The following is a 25295-nucleotide window of genomic DNA, read 5'->3' as shown; positions in this document are numbered from 1 at the left end:
AATAATTTTTGATAAAGGAGCCAAAAACCTACAATACAGAAAAGAAACCTTCTTCAATAAATGGTGCTGGGAAAACTGGAAAGCCACATGCAAAGAACGAAACAAGACTACAGCTTGTCCCCATGTACAACAATTACTTCAAAATGGATCAAAGACCTAAATATAAGATTTGAAACAATAAGTTACATGGAAGAATAAATAGTAACTGAACTTACAGACCTTGGCCTTGGAGAAGATTTTATGAATTTGACCCTAAAGGCAAGGGAAGTAGAGACAAAAAGAAATGAATGGGACTGTATGAAACTAAAAAGATTCTGAGCAGCAAAAGAAACCGCCAACAAAACAAAAAGGCAACCAATTGAATAGGAGAAGATATTTGCTCCAACAAGGGATCCATATCCAAAGGAAGGGATCCATATCCAAACAAGGGATCCATATCCCTTAGGAAGATCTATGTAGAGAACTCATACAACTCAAAACCAAACAAACTATCCAATTAAAAAATGGGCAGAGGACCTATACAGACACTTCTCCCAAGAAGACATACAAATGACCAACAGATATATGAAAAGACACACAACTTCACTAGCTATTTGGAAAATGAAAATCAAAACTTCAATGAGAGACCACCTCACACCTGTTCGGATGGCTATTATCGGTAAGGTGAGTAATAACAAGTGTTGGAGAGGTTGTGGTGAAAAAGAAATACTCATTCACCGCTGATGGGAATGTAAACTGGTAGAACCACTATGGAAAACAGTGCAGAGGTTCCTCAAAAAATTAAGAACAGAGTTACCATATAACCCAGCAATCCCTCTTCTGGGTATCTACCTGAAAAAATGTGAAAACATTTATTCACAAAGATACAGTATATGCACCCCTTTGTTCACTGCAGCATTATTCACTGTGGCCAAGACATGGAAACGACCAATTTGTCTTTATCAGATGACTGGCTAAAGAAGATGTAGTACATATATGAGGGGGGACACTCCCCCCAAAAACAAAAAAACAAACAAAAAAATTGGAATTATCTTCTGGAGGGCAGGTCCCTTGTAGTACAAGCTTCCCTGGTAGGTGAGTGATCTAAGAATGCATCAGTATCAGTGTATTAGCTGGCATTGTGTGAGAGGCTGTGTTTAGCTTCAGTGAATTTTTTTGAAGGATCCTTCAATGTGACTGCCAATTTCCCAACATGGAAGCACAAAAAACGGCAGAAGCATTAAAAGGCATCAAAATCGATGAATTTAAAACAGTTTTGAGCAGTGGGAAAAAGACTTGATAGGTGTATTGCATCAAATGCAGAATACTTCGAAGGTGACTAAAGTTTACACATATGAAAATAAATACACAATTTTTTTATAAATAAATTCCGGTTGTTTTCGGGTCCCCCTTTGTATACAATGGAATATTAGTCAGCCATAAGAGAAGATGAAATATTGCCATTTGTAACAACACGGATGGACCTTGAGAATATCATGCTAAGCAAAATAAGTCAGTCTGAAAAAGCTAAGAACCATGTAATTTCACTAAGTGGCACATCAAACTAAAATTCAGACACAGACAACTGAATGGTGGTTGCCAGAGGGAAGGGTGATGGTGGGATAGTAAAGGGTAAAGGGGGCCAAATATATAATGAGAAAAGATAATCTGACTGTGGGTGGTGGGCACACAAGGCAATATACAGATCAGGTATCAGAGAAGTGTGCACTTGAGAACGATAAAACCTTATTAACCAGTATCATCAATTAAACCAATTAACCAATTAAATATCAAATAAATTTAATTTTTTAGAAAGTCAGGTAATGTAAATCCTCCAGCTTTCTTAGGAGATTGTTTTCATTATGCACTTTGCACATGCATTTTCACTACTGCATTTCAGTATTTGGTTTAGAATCCCTTGTCAATTACTACAAAAAAGCTTATCAGGATTTTAATTAGGATTGAAAGAATCTAAAAATACTGAGCCCGACAATCAATGTTATTTCTGCATTTATTTGTTCTTCTTTAATATCTCTTACCATGTTTTATACTTTTCTTATGATGTTGCACAAGTTCTTAAAAAATTATTTCTAAGTGCTTTATGCTTTTTGACACTACTGTAAAAAAGAACTTTTAAATTTAATTTTTCCTACTTTTTTCTTCTATTATATAGATATAAAATAATAAAAAAAAAATTGATCCTAGGACCTTGCTAAATTCATGTATTCTAACAGTTTTTTGTTGAATGCTTACAACTATTTAAAAAATCATGTCTTCAAATAGGGGAAATCTTCTTCTTATTTCTCGTACTTACGTCTTTTATTTCTTTGTCTTGTGGCATAAATAAGACTTCTAGAAACAAGTTGAAAAATAGTGAGGCCAGTACCCTGGACATGAGTCCTTTACAAGATACATACTTTGCAAATATTTTCTCCTATTTTATGGCATGATTTTTTCATTTTTCTAACAATGTCTTTTGAAATGCAAGTTTTAATTTTTATGAAGTTTAATTTTGGATTTTGTTTTTGGTTCTTTTTTTTTTGTATGTTTCCTATCTAAAAAATCATTTTTTAATCCAAGGTTACACACATTTCCTCCTATGTTTTATAGATTAAACTCTTATGTTTCGAGTTTTACATTTGGAGTTAGTTTTTCTATATGGTGGGAGATAAGGATTAAGGGTTAGTTTTTGGAAAATGGATGCCCAAATGTTCTGGCCCCATATATTAAAATTATTTTAGTGTGGATTGAGTTTTTATAATAAATCATCTGTTTGATAGATACAGGACAGTTTACATTTTGTTTCATCCTGTGTCAATTTCTGGAAGTTGTGTTTTCAAAGAATTTGCCATTTCATCTAGAAAAATTTAGTGACAAAACGGTTCATAATATTTATCCATGGATAAAGTGACCACAGTAGGTAGGAATCTATAGTGATCGCCTCTCTTTCGTTCCCAATACTGGTAATTTTTTAATATTTCTCTCCTACAACTCTTCTTTTTTCCGCCTTGATCTGCTAACCTAGGTAGAGATTTATCAACTCTATTAACATTATCAAAAAAAATCAACTTTTGGATCTGTTAATTTTGTCTATTGTTTGTTTTCTATTCTGATTTTAGCTCACAGCTTTAGTATTTCTAGTATTCCTTCCCTTCTCAGATTGAGTTGAATTGCTCTTCTTTATCCAGCTTCTTAAAGAGACAGAAATTTCGATGACTGATTTTAAGCTTCTCTTCTCTTAAATAAACATTATCAGAAACTTATCTCTAACCCAGGCATTGCCTTTGTTTTTTCCTCAAATTTTAGAAATTTTCAATTATTTTTTTCAAATATTTTTATTCTGCCTCTTCTCTTTTTCAGGGGACTTTCTCATACTTATGTTAGGTAGCTTAACATTGTCACAAATGGCTCTGAAACTGTTCATTTTTCCTATTACATTTTTCTTTCTGTTCTTCAGATAGAATAATTTCTATTGTTCTTTGAAGTTCACTGACAATTTCTTCTATTTTCTTCACCTTGATGTTGAGCCATTCTAATAACATTTACATTTCAGTCATGGTTTTCAACTCAAATACTTCTACTGAGTTCTTTTTTATAGTTCCCATTTCTATTCTGAGATCTCTCATGTTCACTCACATTTTCCTTTAGGCCTTTGAAAATATTTCTAATATCTGCTCTAAAGTCTTTGTCTACTAATTGCAAGATGGAGACAGTTTCTATTGAGTACAAGTTACATTTTCTTCACATGTCTGTTTATTTTTGATTGCATAATGTATCCTTTTAAGTTCCTCAGAAAAGAGTATGGATTTTCATTTCCTCAGAAAGTTAACTTGGCTAAGCTCAAACACCAAACACTGTCTGTGCTCCAACAGGTTAACAACAAAATACTCTGGTCAGATCTTTCAGCTTGTTGATACATATACTGTTCCACTGCCAAGCCCACTGGGGTCTCTCCTATACATGTACAGGTCTAATGGTCAGGCAAGGATTGATATATAATTTATACACAGGTTTTATAATTCATTACCTCCTGTGGCTCCCTCCATACATAATTTTCTCTTAAAGCCTGTACAGAATCTAGCCCTCTGATGCCCTATACAGAACATGAATTGGAGAGTGCCCTCAGGCAAAAAGCTACATTCTTAATTTTTTCCCCTTCTTGATGCCATCTTTCAAGAGTAGATTCTTTGCCAGTTTCTCTCCCTTTTTTCCCCTTTGGTTACTCTCCAGAGCTGTCAAACAGTTATTTTTAAAAATATTTTTCCAGATTTTGTAATTGTTATCTGCAGAAGGATTAGTCTGATCAAGTGATTCCATTATTACTGAATAATACTTATTTTAAAGCCATAATTTAGCATCTACTAGATGCTAAACATTGTACGAGATGCTACATGTACACGAAAATTTAGGAAACCATCCCTATCCTCAAGGATACCACCTTGTGCTGACTTGACATTATATATGTATCAAATATATTTATACAAAAAATATTGTATACATAAGAATATGCACATCCATAGTCATATTTATGTGCAAATAAATGAAAATACAGTTTTCTTACTTTTCTACTGCAGATCGTTTCTGTGACTTGCTTTTGTAATTCAATGCCATCTTTGTTTCCATTCCAGTATATACAGCAACACCTGTAAACAAAACAAAATAGTTCTTTAAAATAATCCCGTAGCATGTTTCACAAGAGAAATGTGCTCACCAGCATGAAAGCACCTAAGAAAATGCATTTTCTGACAGCTGTTGTAATTTGGCTTTCCTTTTTTTGAATTTAAAAAAGGCTTTCCAATTCCATTTTAGGGTGTTCTTGTTCCTCAAACTGCTGGATAAGGAAGGCATGGAAGTTCTGCTCCTGAGTTGTAACTGAGATATATGAATGAAAGAGATGCTACTTTAGTTGGAAATAATGGGAGAAAAGGATTTGGAAAAATAAAGATGGCAGGGACTACTACTATAGATAGAGCAAACAGTGTTAACAAAGGCAAAAATGGAAAAGCACTTTCTGTTAAGTTGGAACAATTGACTGGGATTAGAGTTTGAAAAACCCTGAATGCCAAGATCTTGAGTCTAGATATAATTTAATAAGCACTGGAGAGGTAACATGGAAATCTATCAGAGTAAATGAACACAAGTAAAGGGCTATTTTAAAAAAGTGTGTCCATGTGAATGCCTCTGAGATGAACAAGGAGGAGAGTAACAGTGGGACTACAGCTGGGGAGTGAATGAAGTTAGGTTAACACCAGTCTTATAAGAAACTTTGCTGGAGTTAGACCTTGGTCTGAGTGCTAGCTCTGCCATGTATTAGTTCTACGTCCTTGGGCAAATTATTTAATCTCTCTAGTCTCAATTTCCCCAACTTTAAATGGGGAAGAAAAATCACCTCAGAATTGTTGTGAGGTCTGTACGACAAATTAGTAAAATGCCTAGAAGCAGATAATCAATAAATGTTTACACTCATTCCTAAGTAGTAAGATTTGAGAAACAGTGTAGGATCATCATGCCCTCTTCCTAAAGATTTTTCCTGGAATTTTCACCATTAGAATTATTCCTTAAAGGCAGAATGATACCTCAAATGCAAAGGGCACAAAATTACAGAAATCAGCCAGGATGATACCATAGAGAGAGGTGGTACTGAGGCAAAGATGAGCAGACCCAACTTAAGGCATTCAAATACACAACTTTTAAGAGCATGAAAAATTGTTACTGCTAGAGAAATGTGTTAAAATACAAGCACTGCACGAGGGGCTTTAAAAGCCTTGGAGGTTTTTGCTGGTTTCTGCAATCAGAACATTTAATATGGTTTTCTCTTTTTAGATGGTGGTAAAATATATGTAACATACAATTTACCATTTTAATCTTTTAAAAATGTACAGTTCAGTGGCACTTAGTACATTCACAATGTTGTGCGTCATTCCCCATTCCCCTCTACTACCCAGCCCATTAATCTACTTTCTGTCTCTTAGGAATCTGCCTATTCTGGGTACTTCAAAATAAATGGGATCATATAACACGTGGCATTTTGTATCAGGCTTGTCATGGCAGGTTGTACGTCAAGTAATTCATTTTTTTTAAGTAAATAATTTTCCATTATATGGATATCCTACATTTTGTTTATACATTCCTTATTTGATGAACATTTGGGCAGTTTCTACCCTTTGACTACTGTAAATAGTGTTGTTATGAGCATTCTTGTACAAGTCTTTGCTTCAACACCTATTTCAATTATTTTGGGTATATATCTAGGAGTAGAACTGCTTGGTCACATGGTAATTCTACATTTAACTTATTGAGAAACTGCCAAACTGTTTTCTACAGCGGCTGTAACATTTACACTCTCACCAACAACGTATGAGGATTCCGATTTCTCTGCATCCTCACCAACACTCATTATTATCCATTTTTTAAAAAAAGTATACGGATTTTTTTTTATCAGAAAGCCTAACAGTGAGAGATAAGATAGATGAAAGAAGAGACAGAGAAGAGAGGATGGACCTCAAAAGCCATAAACATTCAGTAAATAACATAAGCTGTTTAGTATATGAAAGGCCATTCCTGAAATGGGAAGAACTAGTTGACAGCTAAAGATTATCATTGACTTCACAGTTTGCCTAGAATTGACACAGAACACAGTAAATTAATTAACTGTTAATTAATTAATAGATCTACAATGCAAGAGCACTATTCATCCTTTTGATCTGCCTGATACACAGTCATATCAATATGAATTTGTTGAATGAATGAGTCAGCAGTCTTATTTATCCAATCTAAGAATAATCATAATGGAATTAATTATACAGGTGGTTTACTACACCATGACACCAGATTATATTGATTCTCATTCACCATGAATAGAAGTGCCAGAATTATCTTCTTAGCACTCAGTTTCACAAGTATCGACAAAGAATATAAGAGCAAGGTTCTAGTCTATTACTCAAAAAATGGGATTAATAACAAAAAATATAACCAAAATTATATTAACACAATCTTTATAAGAAAATTATCACAAGCAACATTTAACTAAGTATTAAGTTATCCAGTCTAAAGACCACAAATACTGTGCTTTTAAAAATACTTCATATAAAGCATCAACATGAATCAGTAATTAAAAATTTTCAACATATACAAACCAAAAATCTCTTTTGTGTTTTTTAATCTGGCTCCACGAAGCAAGAGACTCTCTGGTCCCAGAGGTCTAGGGGAGGAAAAAAGCATTAACTATATTAAAATTTTAATTAAATTCTAAAATGTCATCTTCCACAGAAAGTACCTGAGTTATAGTACTGCTTTTATATAAAACCAAAATTTCAACTACTATCTAGGTCAATCAAAATATTAGTTACCATAACAAAAACACCTGCTTTAGCACTTCAGTCACTTTAAGATCAGTGGCTCAGAAATAAATTACACTGGTAAACAAACTCACAAAGCCATCAGACTAGTTTCAAAAATTTTAAACATAAAACACACACACACACAAGACTAAGCAATGATTTTAAAATATTTAGCAGAAGATGGAAATTTTGAGCAAAATTAATAAAGTTTTTAAAGAAAACAGATATTAAAATGCAATAAAATAAATTGTAGTGTGATTTGTGTATAAATGCATGAGTTATGCACAATTAAAATTACCCTGGATTATAAAACATCAGGTAGTGAGTTAGTATTTTTCTAGGCACGAATGACACTACAACTTGACTACTTGCATTGCATACTTCTTGGAGCACAGGTCTTCTTGCTGTTTGAATTTCTCTCCATAAAGGAGATATAAAATTAGAAGGAATAACTAGAAAGAAAATTGTACTTTTTTTAGTCATAGCAAAATGATAAGACTCTGTTATGGATAAGTCAAAAAGCCTTAAATTTTGTTGACATTCCTCATGCTTTTCTGAAACATACATACAGAGTCATCCAAATCAAATAGAATCTGAACTAAAACTGAAGATGTCTGCAAACCCAAACACTCTAAAAAAAATCCAATAAACCAAGGTGGACCAGGTACTTGGGACATGGTTAACAAGTATGGTTTTAATAACTAGTCATATTTGGAGTACACTACATGGATATTCCAAAATCAATGAACCAGGAGTCACAAAATAGCTCTTTTTTATTTGGTATTGATTCTAACAATGAATAGAAATACTCTGAGCTCACAATGGCATAAACAAATGGGATAATGACAGAAAGCTTCAAATTAAAAGGTTTCATCAGCACACTCTGGTTGCTTCAGCAAAGAACATGGCTCTTTTTTTTTAACCATTCTAGGGGCTGAGATAACATAATTGATATTTCCCTTTACCAGCCAAAATATCTAATGCAATTCAGATTATGTATCCATACATCTATCTTATTAAGTCACAATAGAAACCAAAATAAAAGCCTAGTCATAGTTATTCAAGCAGGGACCCTACACTTCAAAAGACTTTGCAACACAATTCACTGAACATGCTCCTGTGTTAATGTCTATAAAAAATGTGAATCAGTGCTGATGCATGGTGGCATGTCTTGAGAAATTCATTTATTTTTAGAAATTCATTAAAAAAAATACTCAGCTTTTCATGTCAGTGACTTGTTTCATGAAGCCAATTAAATTAAACATGTCTTTAATAAAAAGGTGACATGCTAATTTGATTTAGAAGTTTAAGGGATGATTCCAAGATTTAGTTTAAATTTGGCTTTGTGGTCATGAATAACAATGTAATCTCACCCTGTTCGCAATTCTTTGAAATGACCCCAACGTCTTTCATGTAGTAGCCAGAAATTAACCTGAATATTGAGGGAAAACAAACCCCAAAAAACTACCAAATGAAATAACCAACCAAATGAAATAACCAATTAGAAGAGTAACAAAGAGGTTCTGAATTGGCCACTAAATACTCCAGTTTGTTCTAAATGATGTTGAAGTGAGGAAGACTGAAACATTTATGCTTGTTAAACAGCATATATTTTTTGTATTCTAGATTTTAAGTGTGGTGGGTAAGAATTTGATTAAGAATGTCTGCTTCCTTTTATGTTACTACCTGATATTATTCAAAAGAGAAATATAAATATACAAATAATTGTACTAAATTATTTTGATATAATTTCATGGAATTTGCTTCATCTTCACTTGCTGATGCTACAAATTACTGGAAGATAAAAGTGCTAAGCGCTTTAAAATGAACCTTTTCCATTATATGCAGCTTGCTTACCTAATATCCCTTTAACTTGATTTTGGTCCCTCCCTCAAACAATATGAATTTATTCTTACCTTACAATTTCTTCCATTTGTTGAGTTATTATCATTCGTCCCATGAATCTACCAAAGAATTCACATTACAAAAAAAAAAAAAAAAAAAAAAAAAAGGATAAATTACTTGACATCAACAGGTGGAAAACTTTAGATACTTTGGCACTATTCTTATACATGAAACCAAACCAACGTTTTATATATATATATACAGTCCAATAATCATGTTAGTACTGATAAAATAGTCACTAAGCTTTAAAAATTGTAATATTCTTGCCACCCCACTTCAGCTATTAATGAGGTAATAAACGAAAAAAATGTTTTCAAAATGGTGATTTAAATAATTGTTGCTGCCCTGGCCAGCATGGCTCAGTTGGCTAGGGGTCATCCCACAAAGTGAAAGGTCACTGGTTTGATTCCTAGTCAGGGCACGTGCTTGGGCTGCAGGCTGGTCCCCAATGGGGCATATGCAGGAGGCAACCAATTGATGTTTTTCCTCGTACACACACATTTCTCTCCCTCCCTCCCTCCCTATCCCTATCTCTAAAAATAAATAAAATTTTTAAGTTATATTACTATTAGTTTCATCATCATGAGAATTTATAATTGCTACACAAAGATGTACACATTATGTAGCCAATGAGGAATGCTCACGTATTTCATCAGTTTATTAAATAAGCTTCCCTTCTGTGATTAGAATCATTCATTTACTTATTCATGCATTCATTCATCCAACAAATACTCACTGAACAACTACTATGTGTGAGTGAAGTGGTGGGAACAGAGTAGTAAGCAAAAAGCAATCAGTGAACTCCACAGCTTCTAGAGTTATCAATGAATTTTCATAACCTGGCCTTTTGGTTCCAATTTCCACTACCAAAATAGCTCCATAGCACGGTCAATTCAAATGAACAATTACTTTCTACTACAGTGAGAAGTAAATTTTGAGTTGAAGCAAATTCTAGCAGAGCTTCATGTTACTTAACTAGGCAACGCAGTATTAAGCACTCCCTACCAAATGTCCCCTATCATTCCTCCTACTTCCAGGTCACAGATGCTTTATCGCCTTGGCTTCATTCTTTCTGACGAATCTCTTACTTCTGCTTCCTTCAACTGCCTGTCTCACGGAAAAGCATTGTTTTTTTGTTTTTAAATCTCCCTTTAATGGATTTTATGTAGCCTTGTTTCCAACCACAACTTTGGATTCAGATTTAAAGAACCAGTTCAGCTGGAGTCTCTCTGGGTATCCTTCAGAGATGATGTGGACCTCTCTCTTGATTTTTCTGACCTCAATTTCAACAAGAGAATTCCTGTTTTCCTTCATTTTATCTATCCTGTTACCCTTGATTCTAAGGTACTCCTTGTTGGTTCATGCCAGTTCCATTCTGGATTAACTCATCTTGCCCTTTCCTTTGCCCTTTATCCAAAGTCGCACTTTTGTTTCCAAGCAAAAATAGTTTTATTATTCTCTTTTTGATTATAAAGACTATATACACTCAAACACACATTTTACAAAATGATTCAAACAAATATAAAAAAAAGTAACAATAGGGAAATAACTACTATCACAGGTAATCCCACTGCTCAAATACATACACTGCTATTATTTTGGGGTAGGTTTTCCAGGCTTTTTCCATGCACATATAGATAAATATGTATCTTTAAAAAAAAGGGGGGATCATACTATAAATAGTGTTGGTAGCATCCCGCCCCACATACTTAGCATGTCCTGTCAAAAACACTGATCTACATCACTATTTTTTAAAAGATTTTATTTATTTATTTTTAGAGAGAAGGGAAGAGAGAAAGAGAAGGAGAGAAACATCAATGTGTAAAATAAACACTGATTGGTTGCCTCTCCCATGTCCCCAACTGGGGACCTGGCTGGCATCCCAGGCCTGTGCCCCAACCTGTGGCCCTTTGGTTTGCAGATGACACCCAACCCACTGAGCCACACCAGCCAGGGTTACATCATTATTTTTAGTGGTTGCACATAATATTGCATTTTGGGGTTCGTGTATAATATATTTAAACAATTCAATACTGATGGAATCTTAGGTTTTTTCCAAGTTACAGTCTAAACCACCGATTTTCAACTTCATTGCATGACAAACTACTAAAATTCTGCAGCACAGCAAAAAATTTACTTTTTGTTGACTTGACAAAAAATAGGTATAATTTTGATTCATTCACACTGACAGCTATTGCTGTATTGACTGTTGTCATTTTTTATTTGATAATCTAAGGGAAAAGAAGTCAGTGCCCCTAAGTAGTCAGGTATTGCATGTTTTAAAAATTCTTGCAGCATACTGGATGAAAATCTCTGGTCTAAACAACGCAGCCCTGAAAAACCTGTGTCCATATCTTTTCACATTTTCATTAAGTCCCTAGGAATAGTAGAATTTCATTATTTTGTTAGGAAGATTCCTAGAAGTGGAAGTGCTAAGTCAGAGCCTAAACAGTTAAGAGGTGGAAAGAATAAAAAACTGAAGGAGTAAAGGAGAAAAGGAAAAGAAATGGAGGATACTGTGAACTCCCTGAGAGAGGCTGCTCCTAAACAAAGAGCTCTCCTGGTTTTCATTTCTTCCTGTTGTTAGGCAAAGTTCATTTCTTACCATGTTCTATCCTCTATCAATAAACTATTAAAGTTTTTTTTTAAAAAGTAATATAACCCCAATTAATAAACCGGTAATCAGGGAGGAATCAACAATGCTCAAGTGGGAAGAATTAATAAAAATGTTTATGCTTTCTAATAAAAAGTGAACTATAACTAGAGTTTTAAAACTATGAAACTGTTATCTACAAAATTACTACAAAAATTTAAAAACTATAATACTTAATACTAGTAAATTCTGAAACAATAAAATACTCCATAAACTTATACTCCGCTCATGGCAACAAAAATTAGTCCAACACTTTTGTAAAATGTCAGTATGTTTATGACAGGCCAAACTTTATTAGTACTCTAATCCAGTAATTCCTTTTCTGCAATTCTGTCTGTTCTTAGGGAATAATCTAGTTAGATTACAAACTGTAGGAGGCAAGAACTATCATTGTTTCTTTACCATCGTATTCTCAGTTTTAGTATATGTGCTGCCAAAGTGAACACGGTATTTTCAGTGTCTAGTACTATGCCTCAGTTATTGGAGGCACTCAATATCTCTCAATATCTGATGAAGGAATGAATGGTCACTAAAAATGTTTACACATCTTCTGACTTAGTAATATTTTGGAATGCTATCATTCATCCATTCATTCAATATATAATTCATTGAGTGTCTACAATGTACCTAGTATTGTTCATGCACATCGATTCAATAGTAAAGTGAACTATACACACAAATTTGCTTGCACATATCACAAACAATTCAATAAAAGGAAAAATTTAACTGCATAAATGTAAGTACATAAAGATATTTGTTTTTTCAATTGTCAACAAGTATGTAGTAAGGCCTCTTATATGTCAGATCTGTTTTAGGTACTTGGGGTATCAGTGAACACAACACAGACAGAATGCCTGCCCTTCAGTTTACAATTGTTGTTGGAGAGAGATAATAAACAATAAACAAAACAGATACATAATATACTAGGAGGTATTATGTGTTATAAAAAAAGAAAGGCAGACAGGGTAAGAAGAATTAGGCTGCAATATTAAATAGTCAAAGTAGGTCTCACTGAGGTGATTTAAGCAGAGGCTAGAGGGTGGTAAAAGAGTTAAGACAAGGAACAGCTAGTGAAAAGATGGGAGTGAATATGGCATGTTCAAGGGGAAATAAGGAGGCCAGTGTAACTGGTGGGTGAACAAGAGGGAGAATGGCCAGAAATCAGGTCAGAGAGGAAAGGCTGGGGAGAGGGGCAATCGGTAAGGTCTTACAGATTATAAGGACACGGGTTTTGACTCAGAGTAAGATGGAAAAGCCATTGCAAGGTTTTAGCAGAGGAGTGATATGATCTGACTTACATTTAAAAAGGATCACTCTGGTTGTTTTTGCGAGAACAGACTGCAAGGGAAAGAAGGATTAAAACAGAAAAACTGGTAATAATGCCTTTGATAGCAGCAAGCAAGGGAGGAGATGATGCTTGCTCAGACCAGATTAGTAGCAGCGAAATTACTGAAAGATGGTCAAATTTGGTGTGTATTCTGCAGGTAAACCAATAATGCCCTGATGGATTGGGATAAGATATGGGAGAAGAGGTTAGGAGACTTTAGCAGAGAGGGGATGTGGGGAGTCATAGCTGACTGCAGGGATTTTGGCCTGAAAAACTGGAAGGAGGGACTGACTGTCTTCAACTGAAATAGGAAAGACTGGATAAAAAGATTTGTAGGGAAGATCAGAAGCTCAGTTCTCAACATAATTAATTTAGAGTTCTACTAAATGTGTAAGTAGAATTGTAGAACATGAGGTTGGATACGAGAGTCTGGAATTTGGGAAAGATGTCTGGAATGAAGATATGAATCTGAGAGTTAGCATGTAGGTGATCTTTAAAGTCATCACGCTGGATGAAATCATCAAAGCAGTGAGTGCAGATAGTAAAATGTACAGGCAGGGAAGGGAACAGGACCAAGGACAATCCTGTCCTCGGGCACTCTAACCTTACGAAGTCAGGGAGAAGAGGAGAAATCAGCAACTGAGACTGAAAGGAGAAAAGACAAGAGAGGGGAGTGTCCTGGGAGCCAAGAGAATTAATCGTATCAAAGAAGGGTAGCAATCAACTATCCAACTGCTGGATTTTGAATTGATGAAATTATTTGCATTAAGGCACCACAAAATATTTACAATAGCAAGAAAAATGAAGAGTTAGATATTGAAAGATTAAGTAACAGTTAGGTTCTAGTACATTTACTTAGACTATTCTGCAGCCATTAGAAAGTATTATTAAGGCCCTGGCTGGTGTGGATCATTGGGTTGAGCGCCAGCCTGCAAATTGAAAGGTTGGTGATTTGATTCCCAGTCAGGGCACCTGCCTGGGTTAATGGCCAGGTCCTTGCTTGGGGGTGTATGAGAGGCAACTGATTAATGTTTCTCTCCCTCTTTTTCTCCCTCCCTTTCCCCTCTCTAAAAATAAATAAGTAAAATCTTAAAAAAATAAAAAAAAAAACCCATTAAGAATACTATGCAGAAAATGGAAAATACATTTTTTAAATTAGAAAAGCAATCCATATTCTTTCAAGAAATATTAGAAAATATGGAGAAAAAAAATGTAAATAGAAAACAGCTGAATGTAATTCCTGCAAGTTTTTCTTTCTCTCTGTACCTATTTTTCTATCCTACGTAATTACTATCAAATAGATAAAAAATACATATTTTCAAAAATATAATTGGGATCATATTAAAGCTACAACTCTGTATCTAACATTACATTTCGTGTGTTTCTATGTCATTAAGTTCTTTGAAACTGTTTTTATAATTTATATATTTCCCTGTTTTATCAGTATCATATGCCCACTTAAGCACTCTCCCATGTGGATACTTAAAATCTTTCAACATTCCCCTTATATGTAACATATAGAAAAGCGAAAAAATATAATTTTTATATATAATATCTTTACAGCTACGAATTCCTCAAGGATAGAAATCATGCTAACTCATCTTATTTCTAAACTACCATAATGAGTATACCAGTGCTCAACAATAACTTGCATGAATAAATAGCAATAAATTTAATTATTAGTTACCTTTCCATTATGTAAGTGTTCTGTAGTAGTTACATAGTTGCATTTATATTTAAAACAAAATATATACTTTCCATAAGAGGAAAAGAGAAAATAAAGAGGAACACCTTATATTTAATAGTGAATTATTTACTATCAAAAATGTTTTAACTTTTTCCAAGATAATATAAAAACCATCCATCTACATATTAGTCATATTTGGGCTCATATTAATCTTATGCTTGCTTAATGCTCCATTCTCTAGTTTCCAGAATTTTTTTATAACTCCCCACTGTTTGAGACAAGGGAATAACAGCAATATAGAAATCTTAAAGTACTAAATTCTTTACAGTTAAATCTTATAGTTTTAATGCTTTCAAAATGTAGGACCCCAAATTTTTATGGTCAATTAGAAAACTCTATACCTCATTTGACTTTGATGAAACTGGAAATTTTTATAACATCACATAGAGAAAAACTGCATTTATAAATAATATATAGATCCGGAACAAATTATGTTAAGAGATTATAGAAAAGCCAATGACTAATGATAAGATCTGAACATTTCAACCAATAGAGGGAGACATATCATTTGCTAAGAAGCTGAAAGTGAATTCTACAATGTGGTTGTAATTTATATTCTATCACCAGTTACTGAATAAAAATGAGTTTAGTATTTCACTTTAATAATAAAATTTATTTCTATTTCATAGCCCACGATAATTGGCATGTAACTGAAAAATGACATACATTGTATTTAGTAAATTATAATGTTAAAAGGAGTTCTGAATGAACACAAAGATATATCCCTTTCCTTCATGGAACACACACACATGATCACTTTCTTTTAAAGAAATAATTTTACTTCTCCTATAACTGCTTTTATAAAGTTAACTATTACAGCTGTAAAGCAAGTTCATACAGAAGTAGAAGGTAATGAAAAAGAGTATTTGAATAAAAGCACTGCTTTTGAATTAACACTTTGGATTAGAATTCTGGCAAATTCTGCTTTTAGCCTTTCCCCCTCTTAATTGATCTCTCTACTTCTTCCCTTCAATGTCATCTTCAATTAGCTAAAGATTTAATTGTATGTTTGTAATTGTAAAAATGAGATCTGTAAACAGGACTTAAAAAATGAGTATGTTGAATATCACACATACCTGTACAAGTCTGCTTCTGGTTGCTGACATTCTATCACAGCTATAAGAGTGTCCAAACTGGCAACCGTTTGTAATACTGCTGTTTCTGGAACTGCCACATGTGTCTAAAAAAAGGATTAAACTGCAGTTTCAAGACTCAAATGGGACCCTACAAATCATCTTTTTTTTAAAATAATTTTTTTCTATTGTAGTTGATATACAATATTATACTGATTTCATGTGTACAACTGCAAGATTAGACATTTATATTACTTATTAAGTGATCACCCTGATAAATCTAGTACCAATCTCACACTCAATATAGTTGTTACCATATCATTGACTATATTCCCTATGCTGTACTTTACACCTCCATCTGTTTCAAATCTCCCTCATCTAAAAAAAAAAAAGCATCGAAATATTAATATTATTTTATTTTTCCTAAAAACACTTTCCATCTTTCTTTAACTTGACTAAACCATGTGAGGCTAACCTTGAAATAGATGTATAACATTATTTTGTTTTAAAAAAAAGTAGTAATTATTAAAAATTTCAGTAATTTAAAAGAATTTTTCCTTTATCAGGTCAAAGGCATAATACAAAGACATTTTGTTCACCAAGAAGAACACTGATACGTATACATGTACAAACCTTCAGGTTGGTTTCTCCATCCAAACTAGCAGTTGTAATGTGACAAGAACCATCAAGTCGATCTGAGGACAGAAGCACCAAATCTGCAGGGAAAATTTCATCTTTGGCTATTCGAACAATATCACCCACCTATGAAGAATTTTGGGGAAAGTGAATATACTGATTTTAAAAGGCAAGGACTTATTTTATTGGGTTCTAACCAATTGGTCTATCCCAATATTTTAATGCAGGAAAGGTTTTTAATTAAAATACAGTCAGATTAGATTTTGTGACACCAAAATATAACTGATACCCATTATTTACTAAGTGCATACCCGAATGTTCTTTGATCTGGTTTTTACAAGGCCACCACTTCGAACAACATAAACAGGAGCTCCATTTACTTCATTATCTGAGTTATGTCGTAACCAATCTTCATATCCCTATCAATATAAAAAATAAATAAGTACCCTTTTTAGCAGACTTAGAAGATACTTTTATTAAACAACAAAAAGAAACAGAAACTGCCCCAAAACATTTCATTCACCAGAATATTGAGCTATTCTGAAGCATATACTCACAGGAATTTGACATTCAATCACACTAAAAATACTCTCTCTTGGTTTTCATTACACACATGTTCCTGGTTTTCATAGTACCTCACAGTTGCTCCTTTTCAATCGCCTTATGGGAGCCTTTCTATGCCATCATTGTTAGCCCTTTTTTCACCTGTTACTTTCTCACTACAAACTTCTTCTATATCTGTGTCTTCAAAAATTTCTGAAATTTGAATTGCCAGTTTGTATCTTTCTTTTGGACTCTAAACTTGAATATCCAAATGCATTCTTAACATCTCCATTCTGATGTCTCATAAAAGTACATTAAACATTTCAAAATTAAACTGATGATGTTATCCTCCAAATCTGTTGAATTTTCAATGTCTCCCATTTGACAAATGATATCACCATCTACAGAGTTACTCATACTAGAAATCTGGGGAGTTATTTCTGACTCCTACCTTTTCCTGACACCTATTCAATCAGTAAGTTCTATTGCTTCTATAGATACAAATGATATTTTAAACATAAAATATAAATTCACACAGCATTATTAAAGACAACAAATAGGAAAAAAATGAACAGATTTTAAAACTGAGGTTGAATTATTTCACTTTCTTAAATACTAGATCAATAGAATTATTTTTACTTCCAAAAACTATGGTAGGTTGAGTGGATCATCATTAAAAAGGGAAACAGACATAAGCATTTCGCAAAGAATACTGTGATTAAATGTTAAGAAGTAGTATTTTGTAAATGGAAAATTTTGTGTTATTTTTTAGAGAAAATTCAAGAACTCAGAGGTACAGTATGGGGTAAACAAAGTATCTGATAGCATTAAATGATACAGGGTACAAAATGTGTTGCGTTCTATGCTATCATTTGTGGAAAAAATATGCCTGTCTCTGAAAACATTCTGTATAAACGTCTGGACTAATGTACAAATAATGGCTCCCTCAGGGAGAAGGACCTGGACGGTAGAGGTTAGAAGTATAAATGACTTTCACTGTATGCTATTTTGTACTGTTTCTGTTTTTTAAAATTTGTGCATCTACTACCTAAAAATATTATAATATTATAAAATATAAAGCAAATATTAAAAATTGCCTGAAGGCCTCTTTTTTCAGGGAGAAAACTCTGGCAAAGCATTCTTAAAATATTTAAATTATGCGTCCATGGCCTGGTAGTTCAGTTGATTAAAACGTCATTCCAAAACAGCAAGGGTGGGCAGCTGATCCCTGGTCAGGGCACATATAAGAATCAACCAATGAATGCATGAATAAGTGGAAAACAAATCAATGTTTCTCTCTCTCTCTCTAGACCCCCCCTCCCGCTCTCTAAAAATCAATAAATCTATAAAAAATAAATTATGTTGGCCCCATTGAAGATGTAGTATGTCAATTTAGAAAAATTTGAGGGTCAGAACATTTTTTTCTGCAACCGTCAAAAAGCACACTTCCTTTTATAGTCAGATGTCACTAACAGCAGAGCAATAATAAACACATTATTTTTTTTAACATATGTTCACAAATTCTAATTCATCCTACGCATACTGCCAGATTAATTTTTCCAAACCACTGCTTTAATTTACTAACCCATTCAAAGCCTCCTCAATAATTCTCAATGCTTCAAGATCTTCCAGCCTGCTTAATTAACCAGCATTACCTTTTAGTGCTTTTTGTATACAGTGTCACACATTAGTCAGGCACATCATTTCCCCAAAATAGGTCTTGCCTTTGGGCCTTTGCTTAAGTTGTTTGTTGCTACATCACCTTTTCCACCAACTGTCATTTTACCCATATTCCAAGTCTCATCTCTAATAATGTTTCTTTCACAAAACCCTCCTTAATATCCAGTGTTTCACCCTTTTTTGAATACCTATAGCTCACTGGCTCTTCCTACTACCTTATTAAACTACAATTATTTTTGCATTTGCTCTTATCTTCTTATCAAAGGTTTTAGGCTCATAAAGGGCACTATATTTTGGATGACACAATTAGAGGAAAAACCTAATATGCAAATACGGTCAGGAGAAGTTAAAAATACAACTTTACTTAGAGTATAAATAACTGATAAGATAGCACTTCTTATTTTGATAAAAATGCAAAGGACAAAGGCAGACTAAAAGGAGAGAAGCAGGAAAGACTGGAATGTGGCAACTTTCATTTTTACAATTTTTCCAAAATTTATTCACTGATCTATAGTAATGGACATAGAAACCTGAACAGTATATTCTAATATGTTGTGTGTTATTAAATGAGCACAACTGAAGAATGGTTGTTGGAGAAAAGAAAACCCTGAATCCTGACATGGTAAAGGGAGAAAATCCTTACATATCAAATTTTCTGTTTGAAAATTAGATGACCTTTCATTCTGGTTAGGTAGCACAGCTGGTTAGTGTGTCATCCTGATAGATTAAGGTTGCAGGTTTGATCCCTGGTCAGGGCACATGGGCACATGTAAGAATCAACCAATGAGTGCATAAATAAGTGGAACAGAATGATACTTTTCTCACCCTCACTCTCTGTCAAATAAGTTTTTAAAAAATTATATGACCTTTCATATTTCCTCTTTTGCTTTTTAGTTGTCAAGAAGCTCTCATGAAAATTTAGTACTTAACTTCAGTAGTCACACTAATACAGGTTTGAGATATAATCTTCCTGTATCTTACTCTTAGATATTACATGTTTTTATTTAACCCATGTTGGAAGGAAACAGGATATCTTCTTTTTTATTATTATTATTAACATTATTAAACTCTCCTATTTTGCAGATATTAAATTCACCAGCATTTTTTCAACTGTTAATGGCATCACATTCCAAATAAACCCAGCCTATACTTGGCTAAATATATATTGGGAAAACAGGGAAAGAAGTATTTTAACATTTTTACATTGCTTAAAAAAAGTATTCAATAGATTCATTAATTCATACAGAGCTAAACATTCAAACAAAGGCAATAAACTGACATGGTGGTTAGGATACACCTAAGCTATCCAAGTGGAAACGTTGCACAGTTGTATGTTTGTGTCAGAGTTCAGGGAACAGTTTCAGGATACATATAAATTTGAGAACCATCAACATGTAAATGGTACTTTTAAGCCACTACACTGGATGAAATCACCGAAGAGGAAACTATAGGTACAAGGGACAAATATGTGTTACTGTGATGAAATAAATGACATCTGCAAAACCAAGTAAGTATGAAGTAATTTGGGTAATTATTGATTTATATAGTAGCATGATATTGTGACACACTATATACATAATGTAATTATTAAAATATACTACACCACAGAATTATAAAACGTTTGTTAATTTTATTTCCATTGTAATTTAAATCTCGTTCCTAAACCATATAAAATGAAAATTTATCATATTTACATAAGAAAATTCAATTAACTCTTTCAGGTGGAAGGAACCATCTCTCTGTAACTGATTTTTTTGAGAAGTAGTAGCTATAAAGATATAACATTTCTACAAATTTCTTTATTTCTTACTTGGTATGTTCATCCAATAACAGTGTTTTTCTAGATTTTAGTACCAGTTCAAGACTTGGTTGAAGCTATTTCCCCTAGGGTACAACTTTACATAAAAATCAACTTCAGAGAAAGTGGTAAAAAGTAGAGAAAGCATTATACGATTTATATTCAGATTTTCAAACTAGAAGTACATGCTCCATTCCCCATAAACATATCCCTTCTGAACTGTATTTCTTTTAACTATTGCCAAATTCTACAAGATGATTATATTAATGTTTCATCTACCATTTTATTTGTATATATAAAATGCCTGTTTTTGGATGCTTCTTAGCTGTCTCAAGATAACAACATATTTTAAGAATGGTAATAATAGCAAGGGTCACCTGAAATATAATAGTGTGGCTTAACTTAGTTTAATTTTACCATATGCAAAATCAAAAAAAGTTTGCTGCTTTCTTGTGGAAATTATTTTCACACCAATAAATGTTACTTCGGAGTGGACATACTTAGCAACTTATGAATGGCCTGGGGGAAACAAGAATAGAAAGCACTTCATACCTGTTTTATGGCAGTTACTGTTATTACAAAGAATAATGGAAGTCCACTGGTAATTGGACTGGTAGGTGTATCAATCATAAGCTAGATTTAAAAAAAGAATGCAGAGTATTATATTTTTATATTGTACACATCACACTATTAACATCTTAGATCTCAGATATACTTGGAATTCTGAGAATACTATACAAAATGTGTATCATAATCCAGAGTAAAAAATAATAGGAAGGACATATTATGCAGTGAGTATAGTATAGTTTAGTTCAGTTTTCAAGTTCACTTTGTTGGCCATTACATGAGGTTAGTAGAATACCCAAATCTACTGCAATATTGTTAGAATGGACTCAGTTACAACCCTGCCTTCTTAACAGAGAGTACCTCAGGTCTTCCACAACATTTGCCTACAAGTGGAGCTACAACTGCTTAGACTCTTCCTTCACATTTCCTTGTGCATCTTGATAAATACTGTAAAGTCTGAGTAATTTTTACTCTGGGATTCAGAATAAACTCACCACTTAGGGAGACAGAACAAAGAATGGGACTAAGAAAAAGGTTTTTCTTCTGTAAGAGTTTTTGTTAAACCCAAGAGAGCCAGAAGGGGAGCAGCTTAGAAAATAATGCTGAAATTATTATCTAAATCACACAACTGAGGTTTCAATAAACTGTTGGAGAAATAAAGAAATTTTTGCAGTTAATTATGTTTGGCTAATTAGAACATGGATCGATAATTTATTAATGTTCCTGTATGCCACAGAGGCCAATTACATTTGTTCCATTCCATAGACAAGCTGAATTTCTGACCTTAGCTGGTAATTTCAAAAATGCATGTTAGGTGGACATGGTTAGTATAAATTTTTCACTTTTCCGAGAAAAGCAAGCTGATGTTCTATTGATTAAAAACAAACAAACAAACCCAGAAGCTTCTTCTCTGTTGATGAAGAAAATTTTATTTTAAAAAGTAAATGTTTCCTCAAGCTTTAAAGTAATACCTTGCCAAGCGTTTTTCTTTTTCTTTTTTTTGAAATCCCAGATTCTATTCAGAGAAAAGGTCAGAGTTCATACAAAAATTCAATGCCACATTGAAAGAGACCGCTAAAGTATTATCAGAAAAAATAATCTTTTAAAAGAAAATGACAAAAACTATTTTTAAATCTTGACTCATACTCTGTGTTTCATAAGCTGTTCTCTTGATATTTTGATACTAGAAAAAAAGCAAATGTGAAAAAGAAACTATTAAACAGCCTATAGTGAATATAGATATCCAGGTTAAGAAAATGGTCTCCTGGATAAAAATCTACTCTCATGGGGATTCTTAAAAATTTGTTTCTTAATTTTTTAAAAATAAAAGTAAAACTGACATTAAAAAAAATTTACTTTGTACCAAAATGGTTCCATAGGCAGAAATGTGCCAAAAACGTATGTAGCATATTAAATAAAGGCCAAACTATTTATATTCTGGAAGAACATCTGAAAGATGATGTTATTTTTTTGGTTTTGCTTATGGTTATCAGCATCACAGCACATCAATAATAAAGTAAAATAGAATTAATCTTAAAATTCATTGGCTAGTTTTTAGAAATCTAGATGTGATTAAATCACTACATTCACTGATACAATGGGGAAGTTCTACACGAAAAAAACAAACAACAAAACAAAAACCAACAGTTCCAAAATCAAATGATTTAGAATAAGTAACTTTCCCCTGAAGACATACTTTAAAAATCTTACCTATAAATTTAACAATGTACTTGAGTGATAAAGCTTACCTGAACCAAAAATATAATAAGAAAATAAAAGTTTGCCACTCTTCTGAACTGTTCAAATAAGTTCTTTGGAACAAAATTCCACACAGTATACTGAAAAAAAAAAAAAAAAAGAGAGAGAGAGAGAGAGAGGAGACAAATAAATTAATATTTAAAAAGAATATACACTATATGGATATAATAATAAAAAATAAAATCAGTAAGCTCTTAGACAACTTCATATAACTTTCTTTAATGATTAAAATTTGTTGGATTTCTTTCTTTCTAAAGTTTGTAAAAACTGCAGAATGCTTCACAAATATACGTGCCATCCTTGCTCGGGGGCCAAGCTAATCTTGTCTATATAGTTGCAATTTTAGTATATGTGCTGCCACAGCGAATACTCATGAAACTCTTGATGCTACAGAAACTCTCTGGTTTTTACAGTTTAATGACATTTAGTCTACTCTTTTTCCCTTTACTATTTATTGGCAGTTTCAGTGTGATTTTAAAAAATGAGATAAACTAGACCCAGCAATTTTGCTACTAAATTCTTGATTTTTTTTGAAGTTGGGGACAGCAGATCTAAACCATTTTTGTTTAAAAAAAAAACTTTTATGGTAATATTGGTTAATCAGATTATATAGGTTCCAAGTGTACATTTCTATAATACATGATTGCATTGTGTGCCCAAAGTCAAATCACATTTTATACTTTAATAATTTATTCTGGACTTTGGTTACTACACAAAACTAAACCTAATGCTAAAGATAAATAAGAATTGATAGAAATGTTTACACTAGATACAATCTGTTTACATTTATTCAATTATTTGTTGTTAAGTATGGAATATGGAAAAATAACTCAGAATGTGAAAAAGATTTAAAAAAATACTTTGGATAAATTATAATCACTGGAATACCCACCAAGAAAAATCTCCTAAAGAACATGAAAATCTATCACAATGTCAATTTTTAAAGTAAAACAGTAAAGTATAATGGTTAAGAATATAAATGGTAGTGGGTTAAACCAAGGTGGCCTACATTCTAATTCAAGGTCACGAAATGACCCTGGACTTAATCTCTCTGTGCCCCACTTTTTACCTCTATAAAAGGGGGGCAGTAATAATCATGTTGTATTTTATAATCATATTGTTGTAAAGATTAAGTGAACTAATAAGTTTATTAAGCATTTAAGACAGAACTTGGCTCATATTAATTGCTATGTGTCTGGTATATTATTAACTCATGGGGGAGAGTACCAATTCAGTACAAATGTCATTTGTGTCACTCCCTACTCACAACACAACTTCATATATAAACAGGGGAACACTTTATAGCACTGTTACTTTACCCTGCATACATTCTCCCAGGAGAATGTAAGATCTGAGGATAGAACACTGTTTTATTTATGGATCTGTCCAGCACTTACACTACTACTTGGCACATAGTTGGAGATCAATACTTGAGTAGAAGAATGAATGAATGAATGAATGAATATGGTGGAAATGGTTTTTCTTTTTCAGGTCACTATCCTAATGCTAGGCAATGAAGCCTTAATGATTACTGACAATTCAAGATATTTAAAGAGACATTTTACCTAATTTTCTCTGGTGTTATATAAGATGGTTCTAATTTCTAAAATTCTGTATGTGAGATAGTCACTTCTTTTTTTTTAAGATTTTATCTATTTATTTTTAGAGGGGAAGGGAGGGAGAAAGAGAGGGAGAGAAACACCAATGTGCAACTGCTTCTGGCACCCCCGCTACTGGGTACCTGGCCTGCACCCCAGGCATGTGCCCTGACTGGGAATTAAACCAGCGACCCTTTGCTTTGCAGGCTGGCGCTCAATCCACTGAGTCACAACAACCAGGGCTGAAATATTCACTTCTTAATCAGTTAGTCTGAGACCTGAAACTTTCTTTACCATATGAACAATTTTATAAATACGGCTGTGTTCCCAAAAGAGCCCACAGAAGCCTATTTGACTCAAGGGTATATAAAGAGTTGTACAATACCTAACACCTTTCTTTTTTAGGTGAAATTATATTTTTCAGTACTAATCTGAGATACTTGAAACATATTTTCCTATGGTAGAATCAGTGGCTTCAGATTCTGGGATTGGGAATTAAGTTTAGGGCTCTAGAGAGAGAAGTCAGGTAGATCCTTCCTGGAACCAAAAGAAGTTACTGTTCAATATCTATATATGAAATGGTAACTCTGGCTCAAGTCATCTTCAGCTGATCTTAACTGGATTAAAAATATAGTTGTCTCTACAGGGGTAAGAGTATTCCATGTAACTTCCCAATCATCAAATCAAATGT

The 25295-nt window shown here is 33.2% G+C and overlaps 1 protein-coding gene and 1 non-coding gene across 4 annotated transcripts in view; both read right to left on the bottom strand.

Annotated features, from left to right (window-relative positions):
- ATP11B (ATPase phospholipid transporting 11B (putative)) overlaps positions 1–25295 on the bottom strand; it is a 104248-nt gene that overhangs the window by 53750 nt on the left and 25203 nt on the right. For all 3 annotated transcript variants that reach the window (XM_054581029.1, XM_054581021.1, XM_054581039.1), the window contains exons 3-10: positions 22997–23086; positions 21234–21314; positions 16972–17079; positions 16658–16786; positions 16028–16131; positions 9236–9283; positions 7116–7180; positions 4541–4622 (exon numbers count right to left, since the gene is read on the bottom strand). In XM_054581029.1, the coding sequence (XP_054437004.1) occupies positions 4541–4622; positions 7116–7180; positions 9236–9283; positions 16028–16131; positions 16658–16786; positions 16972–17079; positions 21234–21314; positions 22997–23086 (707 nt within the window). The remainder of the gene's footprint in view (positions 1–4540; positions 4623–7115; positions 7181–9235; positions 9284–16027; positions 16132–16657; positions 16787–16971; positions 17080–21233; positions 21315–22996; positions 23087–25295) is intronic.
- Positions 23270–23376, bottom strand: LOC129077287 (U6 spliceosomal RNA). Its single transcript, XR_008529806.1, has one exon. It is a non-coding gene; the product is annotated as a U6 spliceosomal RNA (small nuclear RNA).

Source organism: Pteronotus mesoamericanus, unplaced genomic scaffold, assembly GCF_021234165.1.
Source record: "Pteronotus mesoamericanus isolate MK-2021 breed Mesoamerican mustached bat unplaced genomic scaffold, CSHL_Meso_final contig_116, whole genome shotgun sequence".
NCBI lineage: Eukaryota > Metazoa > Chordata > Mammalia > Chiroptera > Mormoopidae > Pteronotus > Pteronotus mesoamericanus.
The sequence above is the reverse complement of the archived record's forward strand: the minus strand, read 5'-3'. Positions and strand labels throughout refer to the sequence as shown.